This window comes from Mya arenaria, chromosome 3, assembly GCF_026914265.1.
Source record: "Mya arenaria isolate MELC-2E11 chromosome 3, ASM2691426v1".
In the NCBI taxonomy this organism is placed as follows: domain Eukaryota; kingdom Metazoa; phylum Mollusca; class Bivalvia; order Myida; family Myidae; genus Mya; species Mya arenaria.
Window position 1 is genome coordinate 15,327,770 of NC_069124.1, and position 22,932 is coordinate 15,350,701.

The 22,932-nt window shown below is 34.1% G+C and overlaps 1 protein-coding gene across 2 annotated transcripts; it reads right to left on the minus strand.

Annotated features, from left to right (window-relative positions):
* Positions 1-219: 219 nt before the first annotated feature.
* LOC128228445 (scavenger receptor cysteine-rich domain superfamily protein-like) lies at positions 220-18,704 on the minus strand. Of its 2 annotated transcripts, XR_008259920.1 has the most exons (16): positions 18,238-18,704; positions 17,614-17,744; positions 17,267-17,426; positions 16,830-16,980; positions 14,244-14,395; positions 13,491-13,670; positions 13,114-13,332; positions 11,884-12,048; positions 11,412-11,567; positions 10,212-10,397; positions 9,895-10,026; positions 9,219-9,527; positions 8,754-8,939; positions 8,032-8,166; positions 1,047-7,427; positions 220-720 (listed from the first exon to the last, which is right to left on the minus strand). XR_008259920.1 is itself a non-coding variant. In XM_052939761.1 (15 exons), exons 1-15 carry the CDS (start codon positions 18,326-18,328, stop codon positions 6,961-6,963), a joined length of 2,820 nt encoding a protein of 939 aa, XP_052795721.1. In that variant the 5' UTR covers positions 18,329-18,704; the 3' UTR covers positions 220-6,960. The 2 variants fall into 2 exon arrangements, 1 of the variants encoding a protein (XP_052795721.1); XM_052939761.1 differs by having other exon boundaries at positions 220-7,427.
* Between the last annotated feature and the right edge of the window lie 4,228 nt (positions 18,705-22,932).

Consider the following 22,932-nt stretch of genomic DNA (forward strand, 5'->3'; position numbering starts at 1 on the left):
TCTATTTACAGAATGGGTAAGAAAGAATTAAAGTTAGATTTTCTAAAATGATACGACGTATTTCTAACCTTTCGTGAATGAAACAATAAACTATTGTTTCTTCGGACTCCACAATTTTTTGTCAGCCCAACTGCATTCTTATCCCGATAACAACATCATCACCACAACTTGTTCCTTAAATAAGAAAATTGAATAAGGTAATAAAACAACAACAGTTAATATTTTAAATAGCTGGAAACGTTTTTCTTATGTTGGAAAATACTTGTGTACAGATATAAGTGATTTCATAGGATAAATATTTTAAAAAACGATTTTATTGATAACTTAATAATTACGTAGGCCATTTATGACAAAACCAACGAATTAATCATTTTCATACAGTTGGATACTTGATGATTATATGAATACACGCATACACGCTGTTCTAAATTTTGTTATAGGCATAGGTATTAATACATGAAGTTTCAACTTGATATCATAATAATATTAATTCGATAAAACGAAAAACAGCATCCTCGACAGGCAATGAAAAATGTCCATTCCTATTTTCCCGTATTTGGCGATTTCAGTAACCAATCAAAACGGCTGCAACTCGTATTAGCCTAATTTTGCGAGTTCTGGCATATATTTTCGTCAATTGTAATGTGTAGATACTATGAGTATTCCTTTATCTTGTCCAATACGTAATACTTAATTAATAATAGTTAAACACAATTTGGTCTGTAAAATAAAAAGCATTATATAAACAAAATATTGCTCACAAAAAGCATACACATTTTTAACGAAACAAACATAAACGATTTAAAAGGTTTAATGGGGACCAGTCGACATATTACGATAGTGATTAATGAAATACGTCGGCACACTTATTTGACTAAGAATGAAGTTAAACTGAACGTGGCATTTATTATAACATTCATATTAAAAACTTAAGCATAAGTTTTATTTATAGCAAATGATAGATAAGTTGCACTTTTATTCAATACGTTATCACAAGAAATTAAGTTGTTAAATTCTGTCAAATTCTGTACAAAGGACATACTTACAAAAAGTGATATTCAATTTCTTCACCATCGGCATTACATTTATAGCATCTTATTGTTCTTAATTTCTATATATTCCTTTTTCAACAGTGTGGTTGTGTGCCGAACATCTGAATCTAGTAAGTTAATAACATTAAAATACTCATAATGATAGTCTTTACATTTAACATCGGATGCAAAATAAATCATCATTCAATTGAAAACTTTTTTATAAAACTAACATAACATTGTAGTGTTTCTGAATATCAAACATTTGTAAACCATCGTTGTAGGTAACTAAGTAGCAAATAATCATCTAACAACAGCTTCAATCTGTAAATTTGTTACATTTCCAATTGTAAATACATAACCAAATTCAAGCGCATCCTCCCTCAAATTAATTATTCGCGTGTTCATATACTCGTAATGAATAGATTTAATATTAAATGACCTATACATCAGCGAGTCAGGAAACCGTTTGACTTTACACCAGTACTAAATAATTCGTATTTTCATGGATATACTTAATGGGATTCTTGCCAATTCACAATAAACGGCAGCATTGCATGATGGCTTTCTTACACATTAAATTTGTTTTCAAGAATTTTAGTTGTACCCTCTCGCGATATCCTGGACTTTATGGTAACGCCATACCTCAACACCATTATAAAGTTTAGAGGTTATTTTCATAGCATCAACTAGGTTAAGTTTATCACTTACATCTAAAGGCCTTACAGCAAAAAATAAATTCGATGAGAACAAAGCACTCAGTGCCTGCTCTGATAACTAATTAAGGGCTTGCAAAAAAGTTTTATTTTGTGATAGAGTATTATCTGCATACAACGAAACAATAGTAGAATTTGTTAGTAAATAGTGATTAAGTTAATTTAACATAATATTAGAATCTCTTCCATATCATTTATAATACGAAAACAGATGTAACTATGTTGAAAGCTGTTCACCTTCTTTGACACCATTATAACTGTCGAGTTAATCAAAATATTGCGATTTTACACGTACTGATCAGGTCATTTGGTATTGATAAATCTTTTTAATCTTTGATACAAATTGTGTAGAAGCACCTAATTGTTATGATTGTATCATATACCATTTTTAAATACAATATTGCATACCTTATGAAAGTTCCTGAATGCACAGTACAACTTCTTTTAGCATTGTGTACCCTCTACATAACATATTGATAATCTGCTTGAAGATTAACATCATTCTTCAACTAACCATATCCATCAGTATAGGACATACGTAAGAAAATATACTTGTATGGGTTATATCGTGATACTTGTTAACATCATTGAGATAGTCATTAAAAGTCAATCATTCCTTTTATCCAACTGTGTTGCTATACACAAGGAAGAGAAATATATACGAAGTTTAACACAATTACATTCACTTTACATTCCAGGCGTTAAATAATCAACTACACCGCTTTAACATCTTTCAATAAACGTGTAGCTTTTACACCTTATTCTAACTTCAAACACATTGTCTAACTGATTTATATTAACGTTTTCATTCTTTTGAAAGTGATCAATATATTTCTTGGGAATAAATTGTCTTAAAAAATAGTTTTTAAATGATTTAAAAAAAATCATCTTTTATGCTTTTCGAAATATTTGAGTTTCATCGTTGAAATAACAAAAGTGAAAATATCAAATTGATATTTTACTGCAGACGAGTGAAAATATTAACCTTTAGACCTACTTTTAAAAGTCATTGTAGCTACTTCCCTTTTAAATAAAATAAACACATTACCTTTGCTCATCTTTAGACATTTTATTGAACTTTGAAGCTGAATCTTCAAATATTTGCTTCCGAAAAATTATATTACGGACGAAAACAACAGCTCGAACATAAATTCAATATTATTATATTATATTAATATTTATGATATAATAATATATTATGATATTATATCAATTATGTTTATAAAAACAGAGTTTCTGGTTCATCTGTGTTGAAAAGAAAGGTACCTAATTTAGATGAGAGCTTCAAAAGGAAAATTGCACAAATATAAGTATTGTTTATGAATGTGAACTCACATTCCTAAGCTCGTCAAACACAACTGTTTTCACTTATCAGGTTTACTGAATCTAGTGGGGGCATTCAAGAACACGAGAAAAGGAATAAAAGGAAACCAGATATATCGTATTGTACATCCATGCAGTCAGATATCATTTGTTAAATACACATTACATTATTGATATATATTAAAATGTGTTTTTGATGAAAAGAACGTAGAGAATTATTCATAACAACTCCAGATTAGTGTCGTTTGGTCTTGTCGTTAATGATACATGTTTGCATACTTGTATGCTGATAATGTTCACTTATTCTATAAAATATATAATTATTAAGATCATTTTCATTTGTAGGACAATGCTACTCTCAATGAAGCACTATTCATTTTTATTACTACCAAACAGGCATTTCAGGGTTGACATAAAGCTGTCCAGCACATTTTAAAAGAAATCTTTGCTCCAGACTTTGATCCGGATGATCACAACTTCCAGCCGCAAGAATGGCCTGATATTATCATCATGGGAGTGACAGACTTTAACTTTGTATAAACAAATATTATCAAGAACCTGCCTTATCCGTCGATGATTTTTCATATTTTTAGTTTTGGTTTTTAATACAGTATTTTCCACAGTAAAGTAAGAAAATAAGTAAGGATAATATCGCCATTCTTTGGAACTAACATTTGATTGTAAAGTGACCATGAAATCCTTGAGATAAGTGGCCAAGTATTGTGTACGGAATTGATAGAACTGCCATTGACCAACCACTATTTGTAGTCAGGAAGATGGGGCAATTAAGAACACGACGGACAGGTAGAAGAGAAAGACGAAAATGAGAGACTCCCAGTCGTATCAAGACTAAGCAATGTAGAAGACAAAAATGAAGAGGTGTTAATTATCCCCAATGGTGCCTGAAACACTGCTTGAAATGTATCCACAGAAACAGTGTACCAGATATGGAAAGCACATCGAAAGGAAAATCAAGACAATTGGAAGTTTTATAATTATACCATAGAATGTATTTTCAAATGTTAATAGGAAGTATTTACCAGAATCAATAGACAAGAATTGCTAATGTCGTTCGACTGATAAATTGGTAAATGCTTACTAATTCACTTCAACCAGGTAGATGTTATATTATGTTTATAACATCCCTTTCAATATCTATTAACTGTTTTTGTGCAAAACACAAATAAGTTAATTGGATGGTGCATATTCAGGTACAGCACACACTGAAATGCGTAAGCCATACCTCTGCTGTGTGTTCAAACGACCAAATGTAAACACTGTTTAAACAGCTAACTTACTAGGTTATTATCATAAATGATGATAAATTGAATTATATAGATGATTCCTTTTAGAAAATAATGCCATGCAATAAGACAAAATATAATTTTAAACACTATATAAAGTATAGACAGCATTTTACTGTAAAAAGTTACAATTTTTATTATGAACTGTTTTTAATTCAAATCAGACATAATTTTTCTTCATAATAATGCAATAATTAGTTGTTTTTATTTGCCAGTACGTTAATTATTTAAGTTAAATTATAAAGCAATGTTATTAAGAAATATATATTTTGTATTCCTAGATAATAATTATATGGAGATACTTCATGGTAGATCTTTATTACAACTAACAAATAAAACTACGTACGCCTATTTTCGACGGAAGACACTTTGTATTATGTTTTTGTAAAAATGAACAATTTTACGGTAAGTTTGTCGTTAGCGTTTACCCAGTGCCATTAAACCGGGTTTATGTTCAAACTTTTTGCTACTGAGCTTGTTTCTTCAGCTTTTTGCATAAATATTGTCCCTTCGTAGTCATTTCATCATGAAATGTCTTGTCCGTGTTAATCCTAAGTCCCTTGCATCTTATTTTTATTTTTACATGATATCTCACAGTGAATTTGCGAAACAACCCTAAACCGATTGCTCGTGGCTTCTTCCTACGAGTTTTTAATAGTTATAAAAACTTTTTCTTATGATTGAATAAACAAAATTGCACACCATGGAATTAATTCATGATTTAATAATATAAACATACGTTATGTAGATATCTGCCTTTATCAAATTGGGTTACAGTGTCATTTTCAAAAGTCATCGACATGATTGTAGTTTCACGTTACATACTATAACTACAAATATTATAAATAAGTCATTATAACATGGGAGGTACAGTGTCCTTTCGTCAACAAGTATATTGTAAGGTCATGTATTCAAAAGTGATGTCATTGAAAGTTTAGAGAAACAAAAAATGAACGAGCATATTTTCTTCATTTTTATATATTCTTCATAATGTAAGATACTATCTTATAATAAAAGATGTGTTGTATTTTGATAAATTTCTCATTTGAAAACGTTTTAAAAAACAAATAGATGAAGAATCTATACTTTATATACATTATATAACCAAATAACCTATTTGCATGACCAAGTTGACAGTTTTAGAGCTAAGCAACATTGAATCCTTGTTTGGTTTAAACACTGAAACCTTCCAGCCTAATATAAAACATTCTTGATTTAATAATGAATTTGAAATTTCAAAGCGTGAATTGAGATTTGGAAAAACAATGTACACAAAACATTATACTGATGAATTCCGTACATTGTAGAATATGAAACATAAAAATGATTGATGCATAACGCGTTAAAGTAAGAAGCAGGCCAATTTCCAATACAAGTGTGAAAAACATAATGTGTCCAAAACATTTTTAAAACCTTTTTGAAGGCGAAACATTTCCTAAGATAGTATTGATATCTCCTAAAATAAGGAAATCGTTGAAATAGATATAGATTTTATATTTAACTATATTAGATAGAAATCATTACAGTTTAGTGCTTCTACAAAACCTGTCATGATGCTTAAATAGATTTCTGAAAAAAGTAAAGCCATGCGTACATCGCAATAGTGAATTTTTTGGAAGTAATATAGGTGTCAAACAAGGTGAACAGCGTACACGCCTTTTTATTTTTGTTATCTATCATATTGAAGAGTATCTAAATTATATATAATATTAACGTTGTCCCGACTGAAGAAATCCGACCTTTTTCATTTATTTTTCGTTTGCAGGTGATACTGTTTGTTGGTAATATCTGTAAATGTAGGCAAATGCTATGATTTGAGACAAAGGAAATAGAAAAAAAATGTTGATTTGCACTATGATGGTTATAAATTGGATGTTGTTAAAAACATACCTATCCAGGCTTTACTCTATCACAACATAGAATTATTCGAAAGCACATCAAAGTTATCGGAGCAGACACGCGTGCTTTGTTCGCTTTGAATAAACCTTTTGATCTTATGCTTGAAGACACAAGACTTAGTGAAAGACTTAACCAAATAGATGCTTTGATATGTTATGGAAATTCCTACACTATATAAAGGTACTATAAAGCACAGGATACCAAGAGATTCTTTAAACAAATTTTGGACAGTCATCACGCATTGCTGCCGTTATGGTAATTTGGGAAGATTCCCAAGTTTGTTCAGGAGTATACGAACGATTTAGTACTGGTTTAAAGTCAAACGATAACTTGAGTCTTTTATTTTATGTCAGTTTATGTAAAACTATTTTTTTGTATCAATGGCAATGCGTTAAGGATATTATTTGCTAGGGCTAGATACTCGGAACAAAATCTTAATATAGAAGAAGACATAGGAACAAACACCGAGAAGATAAACATGAAATGAATATATTAAATTATGTAAAAAACAAATGTCTCTTTTTATTAGTATGTTCTCATTTTCGGGAATTACGTACAAATTATTTTTCCAAGTATTCTTTTTACATTTTAATGTCTTGTAATAGCAATAAATATTATGTCATAGCGTTATTTATCAATTGCTATATATATATTATGTATACTTAGCTTTTCGTAATTAACACGGTATTAAAGGAAACATTTGACAGCTAAACGTTGTTTTCCTCCCCAACACGAGAGTTCTTTTTCTATCGCATACATTCGGTTGTAATTTCGTTCTCTCATACAAGACCAGTTGTGACATCCATCTGTTGTAATCGATATCCAATCTTCAGTGAACGTCGACCAGTCTTCTACAATCCTAAACGTACACTCCGTTATACTGTTTTCGTTTCCGGTACACTCGACCTTGGTTATAAACATATTCAACTTTCCAGGAAATCTTTCCATTCCGACGACGTCATTATCAGCTTCTGTACCATTTAAAAGCAGGCTGCCGTTTCCATAGCCAAGCTGTTTACATAAAATGGCTGCAAGTTTTTGCCGTTCTCCAATAACGGAATCGCGTACACATATCGCACCGTTTTTATCATCTACGGTGAACACAACAAGTCCATTACCATTATCTGTTCCATTCACAAGGGAAAAAACGAAACCTGTATTTAAGAAATAAAACGTTGTTATTATACATTAGAAATTAAAATGAAATAATAAGAGATACTATATGCATACCGATGACTGTCATTGGTCAGAAAGAGGTATGGATTGCATATATACAAAGAAGACTAAACATACATTCTGAAATTAAAATGAAATACTGGTAGGTTACTGATAGCCAAAACTATAAATATTTGCAGATATGTAAAGAACACAGGAAAACAAAATAACCACAATCTATAACCTACTTAACTACAGGTAGCCGTAACAAGCGCAAACCCGCGACCTAAGAAAAGCTCAATTACACGTAGCCAAAGTAAGCCGTAGCCTAGAATAAGGTTAAGTAAGCTTAGCCGAAGCTTTTAATACTTGTTGCCATGAATACTATTGAGTAACCTTAGGCTTGAGTAAGATTAAATATAAGTAGCCAAAACAAGCTTTAGCTCCCGTATTGAATAGGAGCTTAGTAACACGCAGCTTAGAATAGTCGTAAATACTCTAAGCCAGACATGAGTTTTAGTACCCATGACCTAAACGAGGCTTAAGTATCAGAATAAGAAATACGCTTCAGTTCCCCAATTCAAAAATAATTTGTTTATGTACCCGTTTGGTTGTAACAGTAAACTGCAGGTATTCTGTTTTCATCGCAAGTCCCAACTGAGCCCCATTTGTCTTTTTCACATTGTCCAAGATAGTATTCGGTTCCATTGCACGCAATGTTTGCTAACCATGGAACACCTAGAATAACATTTAAAGAAACAAATATAAAACGAGGTTAATCTTCAAATTCAATATTTGAATTGATACACATGTTTATCACTTTTATACAATGTGGTTATTAGTAATGCACTTCTATCCGGGAGGTTGTTTTCCCTCTCCACGAATCGAAATCGCCAATAATCTACGAGGGTCAAATACGATATGCCGAATCGAAACACATTTATCATATACTTTCCTGATAACTTCGTATAATATCATATCACTTAAATGGCACCTCATTTCATAATAAATATCGTTTTAATGACACACTATTTTGTTTTATGACGTCATTTTAACTTCGCGCAATGATAAGCACATGATGTAGCGCCAGTAGAGTGAAATAAATTCGTATTGCACTTTAGGGGAATACGGACTAGACAACCGTAGTTTGCGATATGTATTGCGCATGGATATAATACAATCAAACGATTGTAATATTTAAACATTTAAAATCAAGATACAGTGTTATGTAAACAATATATTATCTCACTGAGTAAAAAAAACTATTGGAACGAAAATCTTTTTGCTTATTCTGGGAACTATTTAAAAGTAAGTAGTTCATATACCTAAATGTGGGAGGGTGTTATATTTAGTATTTCTGGAATGGAAATACGCAGATCCACCTTTATATCCCTTTTCTCTGCAAATTACTGTTGCTGTTGCATCATCAAAACCATTAGCACAGATAAAGCCCGAATTATCAAAATGTCTTGTGGTAACTTTTCCAGATGTATGGATCTTTAATTCATAATCTGGCAAATACATGATTAAGGGAAAGCAATCAGAAACAAAAACATTTCGAAAATAACAACAATGCTGTTAATCATTTGATCGCTCTCAGAACAAGCGTTTTTTGTTTTGTTTTGTTTTAAAATTTTAATGAACATTTCGATAAAAAGACACTTCTTAAACCTAAATACTTAGTTTTTAGGACAATTAAACATTCGTACAAAGAACAACGATTCATTATATATAAAACTTTTGAATAATAAAATGTGAATTACAAACAAAACGGTCAAAATTGAACACACCTTTATTTTCCGGTTGATTCGAGCAGGCTACAGAGGCGTAATGTCCACTGGTGCAATTGGGAAATAATTTGACATAATCGCATTCGAGTATATCTGACTCAATACCAGTACATTTAATATTGCTATATACAATTTCATATTCCATTCTTCCGAAAGCGGAGCAACATATGCTTGTTCCATAAGCGAACCCAAGGGACCGACACACTGCTTGAGCAGCAAGTTCATCAAAACCTTCTGCACACACTAGATGATAGTTATCTCTGTCCCATACTTGAACAGCGCCAAATGTCACATTGGGTTGAACTCGAACTTGTTACGAAAGAAGTCATGTGTGTGTTAAGAGAATGTGAATAAATCTATATTTCGATAGCTAAATATAGGTTAAGTCGCATATCTTCAAAAATATATTTAACACTTCTTCAGTCCCATTATCTGAACCATCTGAATAGCTTTATAAGTATTTCAAAACCATGATATAAAATGTTTTTATTAATCGTTGGTATGACAGTCTATCGAAACAAGTCCTCTGAAAGTAATTATCCCATTTTCTACTTATACTCATTTGATATCAGACGAAGTGTATTATAAAGAAAGTAATGGACTGGTAAGCCTTACCTTACACAGATTAGATTAAAGCTTATTTTTAAAACCTAAACTAAGGTGGGTGTGACTGTACCTTTTTCTGTACAGAAAACATACGCCATGCACGTGTCATAGTATTGTTGATTTGTAACATTGAAACTTCCCGGACAGGAAAATATAGACTTTTCTTCACCGCTGCATTCTATGTCGTGCAACCACAAACGACCTAGAAGGGGGAGAGTTTGAATGCACATATTAGACCAAACCACCATTTCAGAGATGTATCGCATGTTTCAAATTATTTATATAACAAATTACAATTACAGATCTGGCCAATTTAATGAAAATAATCATGCTGAACTATTAAACTCATTATTCAATGTAAATTCCATTATGTTGTTTTTATCTTACCGTTTCCTAATGATTTGTTAACATTGGTACCAGCAAGACCGTCATAAAAGCCCAAGTGACGACAAGCTACCCTGGCGCCCATATTAGTCCAGTTCCTATCGCAGATAACGCCCCACTCCCCGCTAACAGAAACCTTCACCATTCCTGAGTTTGGCGTTGTTCCAGCATCAAGTTGTATATCGACACCTACAACAGATATGGACGACAAGGAAAATACGGTAAGACAATTTGGAATGTTATTGTCAGTTACTCACGCACTTACAATCGACGACACGGTCCACCTTATTACTACTAAAACTTACACACAATATTCATTTATTTTCTGGTCTTTCAGGACCCGACGGGGTGCAATTTGTTTTGTTTATTACCGACATTGAATAAGTTGTGTATAACATGACAAAGTAACTTGGATGAGTAATCACAATTAAATCATCATAAAAGTGTCATGGGTCGGATAAATGTGTACCGGTCACCGGCAATTAGAAGATTACATTATATTTCGGACAGATTTCCCTTGTTACTAGGAGACAAAAAAAAACGCGAACTTTGAAGCACAATTCCTTAACAAGAATTGATAACTTTGATGAAATTAATAAAATGTAAGTGTTGTTCCAATGTACTTGATAGTAAGAATAACAAACAAACGATATGCAATGAACAAAGATAAAATAAGAAAAAAATACCGGTCATTTAGCAAAAACTATTGACAGGTAATTATTATACTTATATGTCTCAATGACTCATGGAAGTAAGAGGGTATTGCCAGTGTTGTACTTTTCATAGTTTCAATCAAACCGGAACTGACATGTTCCATTTTTTTGAATGTAGATTGCACTGAAGGATATCACTTTTAGAAAGGATTTATAGTTGTACCTTAATCAGTTCTTCGTTAGCTCATTCTGTACATACTTTTGAAATTGATGCGTATGTATGATTGTGCACGTCAGAAAAATATTGTACATTGTTCACTAAAATAAACCCAATATGCTTCATTTAAAGAACAGCATGTGTAGAGGCGAAACAATCACCAAACAAGAAAAACATGGCAGCGAAATTACAAAAAGCATTGTACAACTTTCGAAATATTGAGGTTTTAAAAACGTTTTGATAACTGCTGTCGAATTCTAAGTAAAAACAAAGTGATAACTAAATGAGGAGTTACTATTGTTTCAATATTTTCGTATGCAACATATGCTTTACCTGTGCCATTTGTACAATGCACTTGTGCCGCGCCGCGAAAGTCCCTGAATGAGAATGCTTTCCAAAGAGGAGGTGTTTCATCAAAGGTACAATTTTCAATGTGTCCTTCTGTTCCAGCACATTGCACGTTTGACATCCAGTATGGGTAACTTGGATCTTTTAATATAAATTTCAAAGTTGTTATACAATAATTAAAACTACAGAGACTAGCTCAGTTGCTTACAGGTTATACAAAAACAGATCTAAAGGCACACGATCAAATGTTAAACAAACAAGTCACAGAATGCAACCAGGCCAAACACATTACACAACATCATCATAAGTGAGTGTTTGGGTCATTTTATATTGGAATAAAGGTGAAAAGGATTTACTAACTCTACACGAGTTGACATACAATGGATGTAAAGTAAGCTAATAAAGGTCATCCAACATGTTGACCATCACTGTCCATTCCTCTTCGTTAAATGCTTACCTGCATACTTGGGTCCGAGGGCGACTCCTGTTTTATAACCCTGCTGTTGACACATGACCTGGGCGTCACCATCGTCCCAATCTTCAGGGTATATAACTCCCTTTATCCCGTCTTTCGCCACATACACTATGGTAGGTGAATGGTCAACGGGAAGTACCCTCATTCCTGCAATATGAATTGCATGCAATACATCGATCATATCTGGTCTTTGATTCTACCTGGTCTATAGTTTCTAAACATTGACTGATGATTGATATCAGAGACAAAAAGGCTGGACAAAATGCACTGGCTACTCGTTGATAGTGTCGACCCACTTACAAACAAGACAACGTTACAAAAATCACTCAAAAGTACTGGTAAACATTCCAATACTTATTGCATCAAGCCGATTAAAGATACATATCTTTATGAGCATATGACAAAGTTTTGAATCTGTTTTTAATTTGCTGTTTTTTTGAGCTTGTTGAAATATCTCACGTGAAATTCAAATACAACAAAAAATGTATCGGCCTAAAAGTAGTTTAAACGGAATGCTAGTGAAGAATGACGAGATTTTAATAACAATAATGTTTTAAGGATTAACTGTGTAACTCTTCATTGTTCTTACATCCACCGATACAATCATCTTAAGATTGACTTTTATCAATTTTTCATTTTTTTAGAAGGAGCATTACTTCAAGTAAATGAATGTAGAAAACATTTCAAGGTAAACATTTCATTAAGTGAGCATAAAACCTATTTGTAACAAGTCGTTAATGTCAATTTGTGATAATAAGTATGTACAAATGTTACATTTATATTTCAATTAAACATGTGAATGCTAAAAGGTTGATTTGTTTTTTTGTATTTAACTACATTTAGTTTCTTAAAGTCAGACACACACACACACACACACACACACACACACACACACACACACACATATTTATATCATCATTTATATCTGATCTCCTATATAATCGTTTCTAAGCATTGGACTTTAAAAGCATAACAATTCGAAAAGTTATATAGCTGTAAAAAATGTCTTTCGGATACGTACCTTATCGTAGAGAGGTCATTGAACATTAAATTGAATTGATTTGTTTTTGTTTAAAAAAAAAACTTATTTTGATTCTTTGTGTCCAAAACATTCATATATTCCACCTTTAGTCATCAGGTTTGCGCGAATAATATGAACATTATCTTCAGCCTCAAATAAAACATTATATTGTGAGTTTCCGGAGTCTATACCTTCGTTCCCAAATAGGTATGCGGAGCAGACAATAGAAGAGTACTCGTAGGTCATAGTTGACCGCTGCCAACAATTTCCATATGGTCTTACGTAGCAGGCATATACGATGTGGAAGTCTTCTAGGGTTGCCTTTCCGTAATCACAGTCGGCAAAACTAATTTCACTTCCACTACAATTAAATTGGTGGAAAATGGGGATGCTCTTTGCCCCAAATAATCCTGGAAAAAAGTCCGTGTTATATGAGTTACAATACAAGAACTCGGAAAATAACTTCAGAAATGCTTTTGCTTAAATCGATATATAATTATTGAACCTTAGGTTTTGCTTGCATTTCAAGATTTTAGTTAGTAAATTAGTGCGCAATAAAACGTCTTACCTAACGGTAGAAGTTTACTGTAAGGAAAGCCAAGTTCTCGACACACAACCAGTGCCTCCCTTTCGTCGAAACCGGTAGGGCTCATGGTAAACCAATTCGTTGTAGCAACATAGTCGGGATAATACATTTCCACTACACCAGCAATCATTGTGTCGTTCTCCCAACCGCCAGTTATACGCACTGTGTATATACAACACATATGTTTTGAATTAAACCAAAGAATTTTAGAAAATAGTTCTTTGGGGGCATAAAAACATCATACCTAGACAACAATGGCAAGTGCAGTATTATAAAAGCCCATTGTAGTGGCAGTATTCTATTTGAATGCACAACTCTGTGAATCTTTGAATAATTGACTTATTGCCACTGGAAAGAAACGTTAATTACTATAATTTGGATAAAAAAGGATAAGTACGCTTTAGACGAAAAAAATGTTTTACACTGTTTAGGAAAATTAATAAGAACAAAGTTAACTAAGTAAACGACAAAGTGGACACAATTGAACATCTAATAATACATGCGACTTGAATATGTTTTAGGACTTAGTACCTTAAGTGTGTATTAAGTGTGTATGAACACAGTACAACAGTAAACGGTATATCACCGCTGATATTGTCGGTTAAAAACTTGATTAAGTCCTGTTAAAAGTATGTCCTTGATTTAGATTGACTGGCGCTTTCACTATATAAAGTAAAAAAAAATTCTAGAATAGTTCCAAAAGAATTTATTAAAGATGATCTTCAGAACACCTACCATTATTATAGCACACCACGCCAGCAGCTCTACTCACTTCGAGACATGTGGAATCGTCTTTCAAGAACCAGGAGCACGAGAAAATTGATTGGTCCTTATAGTCACACCAGATGCTGATAGCTAACATGGTCATGTTACCATTTGGATAAATCCTGGTATAAGTTTGCAAATATATCGATTACTGTTTCATATATTAACAAGAGATGTTTGTCAAACATTATCCCCCCCCCCCCCCCTGAGCGCCATGTTGTCAGGATTATATGAACAATTGAATGAAATATGCATGGACCGAAATGACAGCTGATTTGTTGCTGTTTTAAGATTATGACCATTAATGTGTGAGGATAAAGTGTGTTATGACCGTCATGACCTTTGACTCTATGAACTCAAAATCCAGAGTCATCAGCTGGTCACCAGAAACCTAATGGGTGCAGGCATTGTCAAGTTATCACAAAACAAGTTTTTTTCGTTCAAGGTCACTGTGACCTTGACCTTTGACCCGATGACCCCTTAAATCATAAGGGGTCATCTACAAGTCAGATGCAACTCCAAGTCAAGTTTGAAGGCCATGGGTTCAGGCATTGTTGAGTTATCACTCGGACAACCTTTTACCATTCAAGATCACTGTGACCTTGACCGTTGGCTCTATGAATCCTAAAATCAATAAGGGGGATCTACTGGTCAGGCTTAACATCCATGTCAAGTTTAATGATCATAGGTTTAGGCATAAGATTTGTTAACTTTTTAGCGTTAAAGGTTACTGTGACATTGACCTTGGCCTAATGACCCCCATAGTCGATAAGGGTCATCTGCTGGGCAGGCCCAAACTTCATGTCAAGATTGATGACCATAGGTCCAAGAATTGTTGAGTTTGCTTTCAATGTCACTGTGACCTTGACCTTTGACCCCTAAAATCATAACGGGTCATCTACTGGTCAGGCCCAACCTCCATGTCAAGTTTGAGGGCCATGGGTGCAGGCATTGTTGAGTTATCACTTGGACAACCTTTTATCATTCAAGGTCACTGTGACCTTGACCTTTGGCCCAATGACCCCTAAAATGAATAGGGACAATCTTCTGGCCAGGCTCAACCTCCAAATCAAGTTTGAGGGCCATGGGTGCAGCTATTGTCAAGTAATCACTCGGATAACCTTTTACCATTCCAGGTCACTGTGACCTTGTCCTTTGGCCCAATGACCCCTTAAATCAATAGGGACCATCTTCTGGCCAGGCCCAACCTTCAAGTCAAGTTTAAGGGCCATGGGTGCAGGCATTGTTGAATTATCAATCGGACAACCTTTTACCATTCAAGGTCACTGTGACCTTGACCTTTGGCCCAATGACCCCCAAAAACAATAGGAGTCATCTACTGGTCAGGCCCAACCTTCAAGTCAAGTTTGAGGGCCATGGTTGCAGGCATTGTTGAGTTATCAATCGGACAACCTTTTACAATTCAAGGTCACTGTGACCTTGACCTTTGACCCAATGACCCCCAAAAACAATAGGGGTCATCTACTGGTCAGGCCCAACCTCCAAGTTAAGTTTGAGGGCCATGGGTGCAGGCATTGTTGAGTTATCAATCGGACAACCTTTTACCATTCAAGGTCACTGTGACCTTGACCTTTGACCCAATGATCCCCAAAAACAATAGGGTTCATCTACTGGTCAGGCCCAACCTCCAAGTCAAGTTTGAGGGCCATGGGTGCAGGCATTGTTGAGTTATCACTTGAACAAACTTTTACCATTCAAGGTCACTGTGACCTTGACCATTGACCCATTGAGCCCAAAAAACAATAGGGGTCAGCTACTGGTCAGGCCCAACCTCCAAGTCAAGTTTGAGGGCCATGGGTGCAGGAATTGTCACGTTTTCACTCGGACAACCTTTTACCATTCAAGGTCACTGTGACCTTGACCTTTGGCCTGATGACCCCCAAAAACAATAGGGGTCATCTACTGGTCAGACCCAACCTCCAGTTCAAGTTTGAGGGTCACGGGTGCAGGCATTGTTGAGTTATCACTCGGACAAGCTTTAAAATTATTTTACCATTAAAGGTCACTCTGACCTTGAACTTTGACCCGATGACCCCCAAAATCAATAGGGGTCATCTACTGGTCAGGCCCAACCTTCATTTGAAGTTTGATGACCATACGTCCAGGAATTGTCGAGTTATCACTCGGACATGCTTTGGTCTACCGACGGACCGACCGACCGACCGACATACCGACATGCCTGTGCAAAGCAATATACCCCTCTTCTTCGAAGGGGGGCATAATTAATAAAATGTGTTCATTGTCGGTAAAATTGAGATTTAAATTGTTGTTGTTTTTCAATACAGCTGCTACAGACGCTACATAATATATTTAAAAAATCTAAAAGCATACAAAGACTGTTTTTCTTATCAAATAATGGTCAATTGTCTTTCATGGAATGCAATGTTTGCAAAGTTTTTGAACTACTTATAAATAAAACGATTATGTTAAAATATCACATGCACATGTAATAATAACCGTTGTATATAATGGATGCACTATTTTCGTAACTGTAACATTGAAATATGCACAAGTTACGTGAATCACGTGTGCTACCTTCTCAGCCCGTCGTTGAACCCGAATTGCCTACAGGCTGTTCTAGATGGACCACTCTGCCACATACTTTCACAAAATGTGTAATTGATGTCGTCAACTTGAATTTCAACACGACCGGAGTTTCGTGTACCGTTAATGCGAACTGAAGGTTCTAAAAACATTCTTTCCAGTGTTTTAGTGATAAATAGTGAACAAAACATTTAAAAATGTTAAGCAGACATTTCTATGCAAAAGAACGCACATTCAAGCATGTTTCTGATATATTGACAGCTTTTACGCTTAATTAGGTAAAACCTTTCACAATGAATAATTGAGAGCATTATATAACGTCTATATCGGATTACCATTTAATATATAAGCCTATGCATGTATTATTATCACGGGTTGATTTATTATATGATCTTGAATTATATATCACAAACAAGAGTCAAACGCACTGTTTTGATTGTAGCATAGAACTCCGGCATTTTTCCAACTTTCCTTGCAACGCCCTCCAATGTTATATTTGCATTTCAATATTGAGGTCTCCTTGCCAACACAAGATATGTTCGGACGAACTGCATTTGCAAAAGAGCTCATTTTCAAAGCAATACCTTTCTGAAACACAAAGAATACTGATATTCAAGGTATGGGAAACGATTCGGTTATTAGAAGGACATTGAAAATTTGGTAAATATGAACATTCCAACGGAAGAAAAGATCAGTTTTAAAATGGGAAATTTCCAATTTTAAATTACATGCTACTGTACGTCATTGCATAAACCCTTAGACACGGAAACGGTACCTTGAAACCAAGCTGCCTGCACACAACCTTCGCATTTGTCTTCCCAAACCCATCAGTACAAAGGCTAGACCACGTTCCGTTTTCATTAAATTGAACCACACCAAGGAAGTCTTTGCCACCTGTGATGCGCACTAGAAACAACCACGGAAGTTAAAGATGATAAAACTTTGTTGAAATCTGCATACATTGCGTGTAAAATTATTCATATTAATAATAAAATTATTATGTTATAAATCATAAGAAAAATTGGTATCTTTAGGGAAAACAATACTAGTGAAATACAGAGTGTTGAAACTGTCTGATTATTGTAATTTGCACTACCATCGTTGAATACCTTGCGACGTCGGTTCTTAATTGTATACTACAGTTCAAGTGGTTAAAACCGAACTGTCCCTGATCTATGTACCTTGGATTAATTCATAAATAGCTGGTTTTGTTCTTAGCGGACTTTCGCTGATCAATGACGTGCCTCGAGCATGGATAACGTAGTTTTAGGGGTTCTTACTGGACTGTCCACGATCTACGAAAATTGGACTCATACATAATTTAATTGTCGTGGTTTAAACCAGACTGCCCCTGTTCACAAAATACTCCGTTACAAAATAATTGCCAGTAAGAACGTACCTTTAGAAGAACGCACCATATCCATTGATCCTAGCTGAATGAGTACCAGGACAAGTGTTGCCGCTAAAGCTAAAACGTTCTGAAATATCATATTCCTTTTTTTTCTTTCTTTCCACTTAAACAACAAAACGTGTCCACGTGTTTTTGTGTTTCATTAACCAACAGCCTATCTTATCTTTGAGATTCTTTCGTGTTTTCTTTTAAGATTATGCTTTGAATTAGTCAGGATTAATGCGCATTGAAACTAATATTGAGCTTATTCGGTATTTCAATGATAATTTCAAATAACAATCCGTTATGTCAACATTTATTACCAATTAATACCACGTACTAATATAACGAAATATGTCAAGCTTTAATTCTAAATTACTCGTTTGAAACACACCTATGAAAAGTTATCCAAAGTGTGTTTACTAAAACGATTCAAAGGCGTATGCTTATTCAAACAAACGCTTCATCATTTTGAAGATTATAATTTGAACAATAGTACAATCCTGTTGTCATAATTGTGCGACAAGCGTGACGGATGTCACGTAAACATAGATGACAAGGACATAGATGATAGAGGTTGTTACGTTTAATAAAAATTGTCTAAATTTATAGATTGGCGTCTTAAAATTTACAATCTATGTTCGCCCTGTGCTGAAGAATGATTATGTTGTTGGCTAACAGTAGTATGTATATTTGGTTCTTTGATTTTTATCCTAAAAATGAAAATACTTAATACCTAACTTTAACAATACCGGGGAAAGATTATGTTTCTTTGTTCAAAATATGACAATTATAACAATAATACAATGAAACTAGAGAGACAAACCAATTAGTCGAATGTAACAAAAACACCATGTTTGGAGGCACAAGTCTACGGCCAAACCATTAAAGAAGTCAACACATAAAAACACCAAGTATAAACACAACCCAAATAGCACAAAATCATCAAAATTAAGTTACCGATACAAACGTAAAAACAACACATACACAAGTACAAACACTACATACAGAACACACACTCATCAACATAAATGACCAATAGAAACGTTTTAAAAAAATATACCATTTACACATTAAATTACAAATAATACAGACAGACCTCACACTCATCAACATAAATTACCTATAGAAACGTTTTAAAACCATATGACATTTCCTTATTAAAAACAAACAATACAGAAAGACCTCACATTAATCAAAATAAATATACCGATAAATAATGAGGTTTCCACTTTAAAACGTTCGTTCACTGGAACACGTGCCTAATAGCTACATAATTGGTTTAGCATCTCATGCATGACACACTGCTCATCCCTTCCCCCCCCCCCCCCCCCCCGACACCAAACACTATCCGTGCAGTCCCCATCAAGTGTCGAAGCGTTGAACTTGATATAAACCTCTACACTCACAACAATATGTCCTTGTTTTGTTCAAAAGTAGAGCGATCGTCACCAAAAAGTAAGGAAGATCATTGCAACATTTCTGTCTCTGGAAAGAGCATTTCATCAGAAAATGGAAAACATTTTCAATAGTGGTGCATGTAAATAGAGGAGAGTCAATGATACTTTTTCTGTGAAGATCCTGGTTAAGCGAACTACAGCAAAGTCTGAAACGACAATGCATAATAAAGTTGCGGCGCGAACCGACATTGTAAAACGTAGATGGTTTTGTAGAGTGTGTTTGAAGTTTGTATTTTAAAATTGGACTGTTTTCGATTGTGTAGTTGATATTGGGAGTTCCAATCTCGGAGTTTAGCAAGAAGAAATGATGACATATATGACTGGGTTCGACAAACTGGTAGGATAACGTTTTCCGAGTTTCTATGACCTGAGACTGGGATGGAATCAAAGAGGTTGGATATGCTGGTGTGATGCCAGCTTTTCATCTTATGAAAAAACAAGCCTATTTTGCCTTCTAACTGCAAGGGTGTCCCACTTAAAATCAGCTTAAAACCCTGTTTGATACACAGTTTAGTGGCCACGGTTACCATCCTCGCTGCTTCCGTCTGAATAGCCTCGATTTTACTCCAAAAATAAGCATAACTGTTGTCCCGGACAACGTTTCCATACTTCAAAGGTGGTCTTATAAAGCCAATATGTATTTTATAAGGCAGGCAGTATGAATTCATACTGCCTGCATTGACATATACATATAAGCTTTATAAGACCCCGCATGATACCCAATCTTAAAGTTTTGTCGAGAACGGAAATGATATGATCTTTCCATTTATAATCTTTCCATTTAGCATCATCAGAAATGCCAAGTCCGAAATGTTTGTAAGAACGAACACTTTGTATTGGAGTAGTGTGCATAAACAAAAGGAGATGAATCCATCCATCCCGTTTTATAGAAAAAAAATAATTCATTCTGTTTTAGAAGGATTGAAAGTGACAAGCCATTTAGAAGGTCAAGTGGATAGTTTCTGAAGATTAGAATTGATGACAGCAGCTTCAGGTGTCTCGACCACAATGTACAGGCTAGTATCATCTGCAAATTAACGAGCGTAAGCTTTAATATCATCAGCGATATCATTAGTATAAATGAGAAAAAAGAGGACAAATACTAGAGCCCTGAGGCACTCCCGCAAGCATCAGACCAAGATGAAGAAGAATTCGAAACAACAAATATTTGTTTCCCACCGGTAAGATATGATGTAATCCTGTTCCGAAGATCCCCTCTGATGCCAAAAGAAGACAGTTTGTGAATAAGGCCTTTTTGCCAGACTCGATCGAACGCCTAAGGTATATCACAAAAACTGTACTTATCTCCTGAAAATATGCACACGTACCGTAAATAACAAAACGTGTAATACGTTTCCTGTCTATCGTTTAACACAAATTGCCTGCAGGTTGTTCTAGATGATCACTCACCCACATATCTTCACAGAATGTGTTATTAGAGTTGTCGACATCAAATGTGGATACATCGCTATTTATTGTAACATATCATGCTCAATTTTAACCTGACATGTCTCTGTTTTTGCATTATAAGCCTCCAGGCACAGAAACGGTACCTTGAAACCAAGCTGCCTGCACACAACTTTCACATATTTCCTCCAAAACCCATCAGTACACTGATGCCACTTTCCATTCGTATAGAATTGAACAACACTTAGGAAGTCTTACCATCCATGATGAACACTGCCAATAGTTTAAAAATGTACAGGCCTTAAAACTATATATTTAAACTACTTTAAATCTACAAACATTGCGTGTTAAATTAGTCACATGTTCTATGAAATATTTCGACTCGTTTCACATGCAAATTGGTACCCTCACGGCGTACTCTACTAGTGAAATGCACATTGTTGAAACTGTCTGATAATAAAACTAATCGTAATTTGCATTGATAAGGTTGCAAGCCATACCGGTTACTGTCAATTTATTTGAAAACAACGGAAAAGTTCAGTTTGGGGTATTGTTTCTGTATCAATTCCTTTATAAAAGGTGTAATCGATATGTAAAGTAGGCTGTATAATAAAGTACTAGTACGGCTTAAATCACTAGTTTTTGTTTTAGAATCTCTGTAAGCCTATTATAAAAAAGGATCTTAGACTCATGCTTTATATAGGTGTAGTAGTTATCCGTGGAATGTCCCTGGTCCAAAAATACTGATCTCTAGTATACTTTAATTATACTATAATTGTAGTGTTTTCTAACCCAACAGCCCCTGTACTAAGAACCTTCAATGATATTGTTGTGTTGCTCTAACTAAACTACAAATGTTTTAAGATTTTTGTCCTCAAGTATAATACTAATATAAGAAACATGGAGCACACTAATGATCTAGTCTTGATAAAACTAAGGATATTATTTATGTTTTAACTTTTTGCTACTGAGTTGTTTCTGTAGTTTTTCACATAAATATTGGACTAGTGAAAAACATAAAACCGAGTCTTTACCGGACAGTTCCTGATATAAGGCGCTTAGAAAAACGCATACGATTGTTAGTTTTAAAATGTATAATATAGTTTAAATGGTAATAACCACATAATCATATCCATAGATCCTAACTGAATAGTGCAAGGACAAGTGTTGACGTTGACGCTAGCAGGCTCTGAAGTATCATATTTCTTTTTTGTCTTTGTTTACTTAAATGTAACTTTGCATGTGTGTGTGTGTGAAGTTCAGTAACATTTAACCATAACGGTTGGAGAGTTTAGAATGTATTCATGCCTCCACAAGAATTCTTTGAATGAACTTTTCTTTATTCCAGGATTAATTTGCATTGAAACAATGTTTAGTTCAAACTTTCATCCGTTTTCGACAAAAGTTGACCTAACCTAACACCGCGCAATCATAATTTAAAGCTGTAATACAAAACAATTTGTTTACAACGGTTTCGTATGTTTAGTGTAATAAAGAATGTTCACTAACACGATTATATGATGAATGTTTATTTAAATGAACACTTCATCATTTGTAAATTATATTTGTAATAAAATTAAATGTTGTTATTGTGGTACGACATGTGTGACGAATATTACCTAAACATAGATTACAAAGACAATGAAAATATTACTTTTATTTGATGAACCTAGTCGAAATATTTATAGAAATTATAATTAAAATGAATTATCTATTTACGTTCTGAGCCGAACAATCATCATTTATAAGTATTTCTTTTTTTTATTTTGTCTCAAATGAGAAACTACTTTATACCTTGCTTCATACATACCTGGATTTAATGACAGGTCAAAATATA